General features: G+C 44.6%; 1 protein-coding gene across 1 annotated transcript in view; it reads left to right on the forward strand.

Moving 5' to 3' along the window:
- Positions 1-11,776, forward strand: part of si:dkey-288a3.2 (protein phosphatase 1 regulatory subunit 37) — a 62,784-nt gene that overhangs the window by 25,881 nt on the left and 25,127 nt on the right. Inside the window, exons 7-11 of the mRNA XM_034859132.1 lie at positions 1,023-1,107; positions 1,844-2,017; positions 2,593-2,705; positions 4,941-5,082; positions 7,125-7,291. Of these exons, the coding sequence (XP_034715023.1) occupies positions 1,023-1,107; positions 1,844-2,017; positions 2,593-2,705; positions 4,941-5,082; positions 7,125-7,291 (681 nt within the window). The remainder of the gene's footprint in view (positions 1-1,022; positions 1,108-1,843; positions 2,018-2,592; positions 2,706-4,940; positions 5,083-7,124; positions 7,292-11,776) is intronic.

An 11,776-nucleotide genomic window follows, 5' to 3' on the forward strand; every position in this document is an offset into this window, starting at 1 on the left:
CACACACACACACACACACACACACACACACACACACACTAGAGACTCATTTTAAATTTTGATCTCGATACCTCACACACTCGTACACACACACACTTTATTTGTTACCCAGAAATGAAATATGTCATATGTTATACACAAGGCACAGCAATTCCAGCCAGGTCTGTCCTCTCTCACCTTCAGTGATTGCTGCTGTTCTGTCCCTGAACCGTATCCGTGGCAATGGGGAAGGGCAATGGGGGGAGTAGGATATGACAATCAACCCCCACACATATACACAATTACTGGATGAGTACACACGAATAAATACACTCACCACAGGTGGACATAACACTAAGAGAGGGTTTGAGTGCTGTACATGGACACGCGTGCATGTGCACGCACGCACGCACACACACACACACACACACACACACACACACACACACACACAGACACACACAGACAGTTATGTGCAACAGGGGTAGTTAATACTAGGCTTCAGGTGCTGAGCTGAATAGGGATGTAGCAGTAATAATCATTATGAGTCCCAAACATGTTTTTTCAGAAAGTCTTTTTCATTAGATAGTGAAATAAATCCCCAATACAATGTTGTTGTTTTTTTACTCTAGTAGATGATTGGATGTCATGGAGAACACAGCCTCTCATCTCCTCTCAGCTGGGAGCAGAAAAAGCACCAAATGGACGCAGTATGCTGCCCACTCTTCCCAACAGCAACTTGTTCCTCCAACATTTTCCGCCATTTTCTGGATCTCTTTGATATTTTAGGGTCTCACAGCCCACCTCCGCCTCCCGTGCTCATCTCTCATCCCACCCCATCCTCTCTGCCTTAACCGAGCACACCGCTGCCTCCCCTTTTTCCCTCCCGGTGGGGGGTCCCAGCTGAGGATCATTGCCTTCGATCGGAGGGGCCTCTGATTGCGGGATTGGGTGCTCGTGGTGGACTCGACCGGATCAATCCCACCGATTCAACCATTTGGTTCCCACTGTGCCTGATGACAATGTTGGCATTCCACATGCAGCCCAACAGCCTTGATCAAATCTGTGGCATCGATCTGGATGCAAGGGCAGCGAGGGCCCAGGCAACACGGCCACATGTGTACCACAGTAGAGTGCACGTTACACAACTACACAGAGAAAACCCAAAACATGCACATAATTACAAGATACCTCTCCATACAAGCATCAGAGCGGTGAAAAGCATCCTTACAATGGCGTAAGAGAGGGCCTGAAAGTTGTCAGGTGTTTTCAGCCTGACAACTTTCACAGCCTGTGTTGAGGAGTCACAACGCTGGCTTCAACAATGGCTGGTTCATGTTACAGTGGTAGGAATGTCACCTGATCTTTACTGCAGTAATTGCCGGAGGCGGCAGGTCCTGCTGTGCTCTCATTTTCATGCTCAAGTTCACTTGCCATCAATCAGTCAATTACAGTTACAACCTGGTGGCTCCGTGTTTGGCATTCGGAGGACCACACTTGTACGATGGACCATGTCTAATATAAATTTAAAACAATCTAATGTCTTAATTTGGGGAGGGGGAGTGGTTCCTAAAATTGGCGAGCAAACTCCAGACCTCATCCAATGTCTCTGATCAGTTTACCTTCCAGCGAGGAGCTTCTACTTCTGTGTGTGATATTATCCCTGGTCCCCATCCGGCTTCCCTCCAACAGCCACTGTCCTGTCATGTTGTACTGTATGGCAGTTAACATCAGTAGAAAGAGTATTTGTACTATTTAGGTATTTTCGTATTTGTTTTGCAGCTTCCCACTAATTAAAAAGATTGAGTAGCATAATTGTACATCAAGTTAACGTACATTCTGGATTTCTTTTGGTAATCTTTACTTTTCTTGCTGCTTGTAGTTGGTGCGCTGAAGTCAAACAAGGCTTTGCGAGAGCTCCACCTTACCAACAACCTGCTAAACAGCTACCAGGACGCCCTGCAGCTAGGAGACCTACTCCGCTACAACACCACTTTACAGACACTGGAGCTCAGCAGCAATGCTGTAGCAGACGCTGGTAGGATGGCCATCTTTGTAACAGAGATTGGGCGCGCAGTTTGTGGTGTTAGACAGAGTTAAGTGGTAAAAGGTTTTTCTTGATATTTTAGTAAGCAAATTTGTGTGGTTCCCTGAATGTTGCACTAGCCCTTAAAACCAGAGGCAACATGGCTTGCCTGCAAAATTCTTTCACAAATTTAAATAATTAACATTGTGTGAACAAAGGGAAGATGTTTGCACAAGTTGTTAGCAAATGTGACACATAATCTTATTAATTGCAAGTAACCCTTTGGCAGCCCTTGTTCAGCGTGTGCTAATTAAAGAATGACCCGCCTTACTTTGCTTGCCAGCAGCTTACTAGGCAAAACAGCAAAGGTAAATACAGTGGGAGTGGTCTGTATACTGTCAGTTTCCAAATTAGCACAGTCCTAATTGATTATGTGAAAGGTTAAGCACATAGCTTAGGTTAGAGCTGCTCACTCCCACTAAACATCTGTCACTGCCATTTAGACTACTTGTACAAATCAGTTCAGTTAAATCTGTTCAGCCAATCACCGTAATTGAATGTTTTCTGTTGTTTTCTAAACTGTACAGGTTTGGAGGAGCTGTGTGATGGTCTGCGGTGGCAGACGGCAGGTGTAAAGGTCTTACTGCTGAGGAACAACCAGATCACTGCAGGTGGCATGGTCCATCTGGCCAAGGCTCTGGTGAGGAACATAGCACCAGCTTTGAGTTTGGATCCAAAATCAATGAACGCCAACAGTTGGCACACAGCATATACTGTACATGTATTCCTATGGCAGAAGAACAGACCTTTTCCTTTCTCCATCGACATTAGAAAATTGTAGAAGAAAACTCATGCCTGTGCTGACCAATCAAAGTGCCACACAGAGTTCACAGAGAGACGTTTGAGAGGCAGTAAGATCCAAGCAGGAGGCATTATGCAACCTACATTTTCTTCAGGAGGTCACTACTGCTTACGTTAGCTGTGGGAGGCTGATGCCCAGAACTGCTCCTTCTTGAAATTACTTGTAATTCTAATTTGTAACAGGAGTTATGTAAGAGATTTGTTCCTAATGATATTATGATGTAAGTCCATAGCCCTCATTCCATTCTAAATTCGTTCCAAAGTTTATGTGAAAATAACATGAGGCTTCAGCCGTCTGAAAGAGGGGAATTCCATGCTTAAAATACTGTACCCTTGACAGATTTCCATTTAATTCTATCTCTGACCATGAAGTGATCAGAAGAGCTGTATCAGCTTTGTTAGACAGAGTTAAACCGTCCAGCTGATACCTGCTTTCCTTTATATGGTATTGAGGAAATGAAAAGCGTCGGCCCCATCCAAAGAGTCCCCCTCTGACAAAGTCCCTCCTCCACACGTTTTATTCCACACTCCTAATAACATGCATTCCTTTTGCCTGATTGGCAGCATAAACTGCACCTTCCTGTCATGTGAGTGGCGATTGTGGAAGTCAAAAGGCTAGAAATTAAAGGCCTGCCACATACGCTAGCCCTGTCTCCTCCAGTGCTACCAAAAGAAGGAACGGTTTGATTAAATAATAGATGTGTGTTAAGGAGGGGTGCTCATGCGGCCTGCCAGTCACGGGGATAAGTAGATGTCCTTGCAGGCCATAATGATGATAATTAGACCCGTAGCTGGTCGTGTCGAATATGATGACGAGGAGAGCTGTTATTAACCTTTCTGGTTGGTGTGTGTGTGTGCTTTTCCTCTCTGTCCTCGTGGCTTGTTGGTTTGTCTTTTGAAGGACTAAGACAAGGGGAGCAGATGTGGGCCAAAATCCACTTGACTTCCAGTTTTAGAATGTTGCTAATGTTTAAATTTCAAGAAAATAAAATTAAAAAACATTCTGAGGTGAACATGTCATGCAGGGCTCTTGTTGTTTTCTACTTTGTGTGTTGTGCTGTTATTTTTTTTTGTTTAAAGCCAGCATGTCATGTGTGAAAGCATACTGTGTTTTAGGTGCTTTCACACTCGTACCCCCCCCCTCTAACTTCTCACTCCAACCCTCCTGTGGGTTACGTTTGACAGGCTTCAACCATGCTCGACTCTCACACACTCTCAACCACGCAGTCGCCTCTTTAATTGTCTGCTATTATCCCTCGTGAATATCCATTTGAGATGCTCTTCCTCCCTCTCCTCCTCCCCTCTTCACCGGAGAAGCTTCTCGCCACGTGTTTGGATGTGGCGGTGCCTCTGTGTGCCGCGACTCAGTGAGGAAAAAGAGGGGGGAACCTCTCAAGTGTGTTTGTTGTCGCCGTGGTGCAAATTAACTCCGAAGAAGACGCTCTCCGGGTCTATCTGTTGCCTTCTTGGCTTGCTTTCCGCCCCCGCGTCCCTCTCTCTCTTCAGAGCAGTGACCAGAGGAGTTTAACAAGGGTGGCGAGGCGAGGGGGCAACCGAGGAGTGGGTGGCGTGTTCCTCTTCAAGCTGTTGGGCAACATGGGCCTCTTGTGCCCCAGACGCCCCCAGCTTCATGCGCCAGCTAATCAACCTTCAATGCTAATGTGGCTCTGGAGAGTGGAGACAGAAGTTCTGAACATTTAACAAGAGAGTAAAGGAATCATAATCACCACATCATAATAATACTAATGATGATGATTTTCAAAACTGATAGTAGCATATTACACAGAGTCCAAAGCATTGTATTGTCAAGTAAAGTCATACTTTACTTTTAATAACGGGGATTTTTTTCCTCAGATCTTTGCAAGGTCAATCCAGACAGCTAGTCGTCCTGCGCTTAGCCCCGCCCAAGATGATTCTGATTGGTTTAAAGAAATGCCAATAAACCAGAGCAGGTTGTTTTCCCATCCCAGAATGCTGTGTGGACTAGCCAGACCCTCCCTCGCAGTGCTGTGGAGGAAGGTCTGGCGATGCAAGACTAGTCTATGTAAGAGCGGAGGTGAATGCTGTCTTTCAGCCCGTGCTGAAGGTCCTGCAGGTCCTGGATTTGGGTGAGAACCTCCTGGGAGACGAGGGGATCCAGGTGATCAGGGAGCCTCTGATGATGAACTGTTCGGTGCTGCAGCTCGGCCTTGCCCAAGCCAACATAACATGTGAAGGTACAACAATGCATGTGCAGTACTCTTCTTTTCCAGAACCACGCAACAATGTAGGTCGTTTATTCGCCTTTATGCCTCCTTATCCTCCTTGAACTCTTATATTCCTAAACCATGACTGTGGTCAATAGAGGGCGCCACCACTAAAAACACAAACATCAATCGTAATTGGACAATGTCCTTTTGCATTTAGCCCTATTTTTTGAGATTGTGTCTATTTCAGTTGTAAATTCAATTACAAAGGACATTTCATAAAGATTACCCTATTAAAAAAAATGAGTAGCACTTGGCCTCAAATTAGCATCTTTGGTTCCATTTCAACCACTTGTATGTTGTATTAGTTCTTAATACAGATGGAAGAAGAAGAAGAAGTTATCCTGTGAGTGGAAATTCACAATTTTCACTGTTAGACAGACATTGAGCAAACATGCTTACCTATACATGCTAAACACACTGATGGAGAGATGTTAGAGTGGGGGGGGGGGCTGCTCCTTGGAGGAGCGCCCCGAGCAGTTGGGGGTTCGAAGCCTTGCTCAAGAGCACTTTGGCAGTGCCCAGAAGGTGAACTGACACATCTCCAGCTACCAGTCCACAGTCCGTACTCCGGTCCTTACGGGGACTTGACCCGGTTCCTGACCCGACTCCCTACTACTGCCCTGCTACTAATCTGCAGATTGTTTTCTGGATGAGACACCCACAGTGTCCCAGTGTCCCAGACCCCACGCTGGCATTTATACGTCGCTCGTTGTGTCCGACCAAGACACCAAGTGTTGTAGAAGACTACGTAGGTCTGAGAAGGTGGAACAAATGTTTTGAGTTTGTGTTTAATCGATGAATCGATTATCAGTATAATTGCCAATTACATCAATTAATGAATTAGTCCTTTCGGTTCTAAAAGAGGTAATTCCCTTTGTGTTTTTGAACTAGCAATTAGTATCATTGGCAACGTGATGTCACCATTTTTTCATTTTGTGTGCATTTGGGCCCTTGACTTGCAGTTTGGTGTTGAGCTCATTCAATAGTGCAGTTGCATCAACAGCAAATGCAAGATAAGCCATCCAGTTTTTATCTGAGAGCTCTGGGATGTCTTTGCCTTTCATATCACAAAACTCTGGAATCTCTGCTCTCTTTTAAGCCCCTTACCCAGGCTGAACCACCTGACAGCTGTGTGGTAGCCTATGACACCATGTTCAGTTCCATGCTCCTCCAAAACTGACGCAAACTGCCTGTATGGTTCAGTTTTAGCACTGACTTACAAATGCTAGTAGTAGTAGTAGTAGTAGTAGTAGTAGTAGTAGTAGTAGTAGTAGTAGTGGCGATTCAAATTACAACCCTTCAACACAGTGATTTGTTGTCCGCACAGTAAGCACATGGCTTTACCTTTGACTTCAGTAAATAAATACTAAGAAGTCCATGTTTGGTTAGAAACTCTGCGTCCTGTATCATCCTTTGTTTTTTCCCACGAGCTGACATTTTTATGGGATAACCGCTCACTCTCGTCCACGCCAACGTCTCGTGAGCTCAGTTCGTTCCTCTCCGACACATTGCAGTTCTTCTACTTATTTTACAATCAGAGAAGAAGAAGCTGCATATGTTTGCACAAATAAAAGCAATGCAGTAGTATTCCATACATGATGTACACTTATTTACGTTTGATTGCTTACTTCCCATTGACGTCACGCGGGCCGGTTAGGGCCACCCAAAGGGCCCGATGTGGCCTGCGGGGCCACAATGCCCAGGTCTGATCTAAACTCATCACCTCCCTGTAAGGTTCTAATCTGTATCAAAACTACATTAAGAGACAAGCAGCATGCTCACCTAATTAAATGTCGAGCAGAGCTGCTCTGGGTGTATAATGGATGTGTGAGTCAAAACATAGATGCTTTTAGTTAAGTTTGGACTCCTACAAGGCTAGAGACTGCAGTCTGGACAAAGTCGGTTATTTAGGGAAGCTAGCCAGAAGAGGTCTTTTAAGATCAAACTAGTTTTGCAACTACCTAGGCAAGCTTGCCTTCTCTAACATTTGAATGTTTTCTTTGGTGAAGGTGCTGTGGCGTTGGCTGAGTTCCTTGCAGAGAGTCGCCAGATTCAGGGTCTGGACCTCCGTCAGAACCAGCTGAAGGTTGGAGGCCTGATGGCCTTGTGTCTGGCCCTGAGGATCAACCGTTCTCTCTCTAGCCTGGATTTGGACCACATACCCCCACAGGAGCAGGTAGGTGCAGCTATGTAGTCAAAGATGTCAATCCCCTGCTGTTAACTCAGCTACTGCCGGCTACACACCACACCCGATTCCCCTCTCCCGACACTGCCCTGAATTATGATGGTTCTCAAGATCCTCTGGCCAGTTTTTCCTGCTGCGAATTATGTTAAGAATGATTTTTACATACCCGGTATGCTCGGAAGTCCATCCTGGCCGCACCAATTTCAAGTCACACATATAAAACATGTTCAGTATTTACGATCCTGTTGTGAGTGTGGAACACCGAGGACGATGCTACTCCTGTTGAACCCGGGCGGGCTGGGAGAAAGAGGGTGGAGGAAGCAAAGAGCGCTAACACAGCTAATGTTTGTAAGCGGGGCCTGAAGCCATTTTTTTGCCCCATAAAGGTGAAAAACAAGAATTGCTGTTTCTGAATGAATGTAAAATGCAGCAAAAAAGCATAAAAAACATGAAAAAAATCAAACAAAATGGAAACTATTCAGATGTAATGGTTGTAGTCGGTCCCCAGGGAACTTCTTCAGCAAGTTTTGTCATTACTGTCATTTACTGTTGAAAAATAGCCATAACAATCAACAATATGACCCAATATAGCTGATGAAATTAATTCAAAAGTGCTTCAGGAAGAAGATTTTAATAAGTAAATGTTCCAGTCAATGATCCAGGCAGAGCATTCTTGTCTCCTTCCTTTATTTTACAGTCGAATGGTGGCTAGAACAGCTCCGGGTCAAAGGTCAATATGGAATGGATTAATCAGCGTTATTTTTTCAACCCTAATTTAAAAACATTTTCTTTAAGGACCCTTTAACCCCAAATGTGTGCACCTAAGTATTGGGTGAAAACGCCGGTTTGGACCGTGTTGTGAGATTGTTTTGTCAGCAGGATTCTTTAAGGCATAAAAACACGACCTGGGGTTAGGAATTGTGATATCTGCTTCACCTCGGCTGTTCATTGACCTCCACCCTGCCTGGTGTAAAGGGTACATGCCATAGTGAAATGGATACATAGAATTTCAATTCTAAACTGTTGGTGCTTTCATTTAAATTCCTGTCTTAATTCCAAATGAAGGGCTGCTGTTGACTGAGGATTACTTATCCTTAACATCTCATCTTGTGTGATCGATTCAGACTCACTGTGGTCACATTTGTCATTTGGAGACACGAGTAAGTCATTTGTGTCTCTTGTTTTTCCCCCCTCTACCATCTATGGCTGCAGAGGCCCGAGGAAAACGATGCCATAACTTTAATACATGCCCCTGCTGGATTCACAAAATAATTACCCACACTTGCCATCTGTTTGTCATGATTTTATCTCTGCTAACTTATTTGCATATTAAAGCATTAATTAAAATCTCCAAGGAACGGAATGCTTACTTTAAAATTAACTCTGAAGGCGATCCGATCCATGCACAGCTTCCAGAGTTGTTTTATTTATTTTTTTGCAGTGGTTTTCTGTTTGTCTGCGTGTTGTTTACACGATTAAGTCTGATTTTTATGAAATGTCTCCTCTGGCTAAAGTCAAGCGGCAAGATGCGCCAGATTTTGGAGAAGCAGCTTTTTTTAAGAGCCATGATGCTTCTGTGAATGTGTGTCATTAAAGCTGGGACTTCTTCGTCTTTTTCTTCTCCCTCACACACCAGAGCCCCCATATTGGCGGCTCTGTTTTCATGCTTCTCTAAGCCGCCAAGACGTGATTAGCATTCCCACCATTGTTGGGAGTTAGTGTGGCTGGATATTTTAGGGGAATGGTAATAAGGGAATTTTTAAGCTCTGTCAGGTTTTGGAGTCACACAGCTGGGATTTGTCTTGGCGTGGCATATCCAGGTGGGAGGAGTGACGATTGTATTAAAAAGCAAATCTTTCCATCAGAAAACAGCGGGTGGCCAGATCAAGTGTTCTCGCTCAGTCACATTCCCCGGGTCGCCAAGGAATACGAGAAAATCTCATTCTTCTAAGGAAAATAAGTGTGGGTGTGAATGTGAGTGAGTGACGGAGGGGTTATGGCAGCACTCTGTGTGTTTGACAGAGTCGCTGATATGGAGTTTGTGTGTTCATACATGTGCCTTCTGCACGATTTTTTTTTTTTTTGGGGGGGCGATTGAAGATGCGCATATTTAAAAGGCGAGAAAAGAAGGTGGTAAGAGGGGAGGAAATCTGGGTCCTCTTGTCTTTGTTTACAAGAGTCTGATTTTTCATGTGTGTAGCCACACTGCTCCATTTGATCACTGGCCTGTTTGCTGTTAATTATTAATTATTTACCCATCTAAAATATTCATGCACCCTGGCCCCAGTGGAAAGCAGCCTTTCTGAGGGGCAAGTTCTGTCTGTAGCCATTGCACGGTGGAGCTGTCACATCCTTATCATGGGGACTCTGTCAGCCCAGCTAATGCAGTAAACTTCCCCTGCCCGGCGCTCTCTTAATCGCGGGTCGGACGCCGGAGCCTCGGCAGCCTGTTTACCTGTTTGATGCTTAAATATTTGGCTTTGGATTAAGCCGACGTGAACGTCCTCTCAGCTGTTCTACAGCAGAGGAGTTGAGTGATAACGCTGGAGAGTGTCCTCTCCTGAATGTCGCATGTCAGCGAGGTGTAGCTGTTAGAGAGCTGTCTCACAGAGTGATAATTACAGCCGCATGGTGTGTGTGTTTGTGTTTGTGTTTGTGTTTGTGTTTGTGTGTGTGTGTGTGTGTGTGTGTGTGTGTGTGTGTGTGTGTGTGTGTGTGTGTGTGTGTGTGTGTGTGTGTGTGTGTGTGTGTGTGTGTGTGTCAGTGTGTCAGTCTGAGCATGTGGTTCTCTGAGGGCAAGCCGAAAGGACAACAAAGTAATTTAATGCCTAAAGGGTCGTTTTGTACCAACTCTACGTTGCGTTGTCACAAATTTGTGAATGACAGTATGTTTATTACTGAGCTTATTGTCAAAGGTGGTGTTTGTACTACTTTATACTGAGATGTGTTTCTGTTTTTTTGTCCTTCCTGTTTACATACATGAGGGGGTCAGACTACAGCTCTGAATATATAGTATAGTATAACACATGACTAACTATGACATCAATGCTAAAACATGTAAAGAAAACAATGCCTCTATGACTGTAATAAAAAGATAGTAGTAGACTTTATGGCACGTCACATGTCTTGGATTGCATTATGTCATAGTGCAGGTGTACCATAACGTGGCTACTGAGTGTAAATGACACTTTTAAATTAGAAATCTCCCTCAAAGTGCCTGACTTTGATGCCTTCAAACAGTGTTTGAACCACGTTTTAAACTCTGTTTCATTCACAATACTGAAGTAATCGTATCTAGTATTTCTTTACTTCCATGAAACGGTCTCTTAAAAACAACAACCAGGCATCGTGTTGGTACAGTTGCTCCCAAGAGCAGGGCCGGACTAACCAATTTTGGGTCCCAGGGGCAACATGGGGATTGGGATGAAGAGCCGATTCACGCATCAAGACACTAATAGTGTGTTTGGTACAGGCCAAATTCTTTGGTACATTTTGTTTTACAAAGTTAGGAAAGCAGTATTTGAATCAAGCCTGTTGCCTTACTCGTAAAAAGAATGATCCCTGTCACTTCCACACAGCTTTTTAATTAAACATTGGAATGGGATCACTACTCAGTATCGCTGATACAAAGCCCAGATATCCGAATCGGTATTGGGACTGAAAAAGTCGGATTGTTGCATCCCAAGGTTGGAATACTTCTTTTATTGATGTCCGTTACCTTCCTCTTTCTTTGTTTTTGAGCACCGGCCAAGACAATTGTGATTGGTTAAAAGAAATGTCAGTAACCCAGAGCACGGTTTTCTCCCGTCCCAGAATGCTGTGTGGACTAGCCAGACCCTGCTTCGCAGTGCCGTGGAGGATGGTCTGGCAATGTGAGACTACTTTCAACCCCCAAAATGGATTCAACATTGTTTTTGTGATGTGTACTCTTTAGTACTTTTCCGCATAAGAGTGGTACCGAGCGTTGAATATGTAGCCATAATGAAACATGGCCATGGAAACCAGATTGGCTGATATCTGTTCATATCCATGAAAAGATCTGCTGTGGCTATTCTTTATTTCATCCAACAACCTTGACTGTTCACGCCTCAGTTTAGTTTTCTGGCTTTAGATCACATTTCTGTGAATGTGAGACGTACGGGAGTGATCCGAGAACAGATACATGTGTTTGTAGGGGTCCGTGGAGAAATGGCTGTGGGAAATGTACTGCACAGAGGGAAGCTTTTGAAGGAGTGTGGAGCCTTATTTTAGGAGCAGCGTGAAACAAAGAGGTCTCTGGGTATGTTTTTGGGCACCCTTCCTGTCACGGTCAGTCCCAGTAGGGTGACTAGGTGACAGGAAGGCCTGACCATGCATGTAGTCGGCACTCAGGTTTCAGTTGCATCATGATGACACTGGTGCTCTGGGGAACCGAGTGCGTAGGCAGACAACACCAGCCAGGCAGAACAAACCTCCCAGCAACGCCTCAGAGGGCAG

Source organism: Etheostoma cragini, chromosome 20 (assembly GCF_013103735.1).
Source record: "Etheostoma cragini isolate CJK2018 chromosome 20, CSU_Ecrag_1.0, whole genome shotgun sequence".
NCBI lineage: Eukaryota > Metazoa > Chordata > Actinopteri > Perciformes > Percidae > Etheostoma > Etheostoma cragini.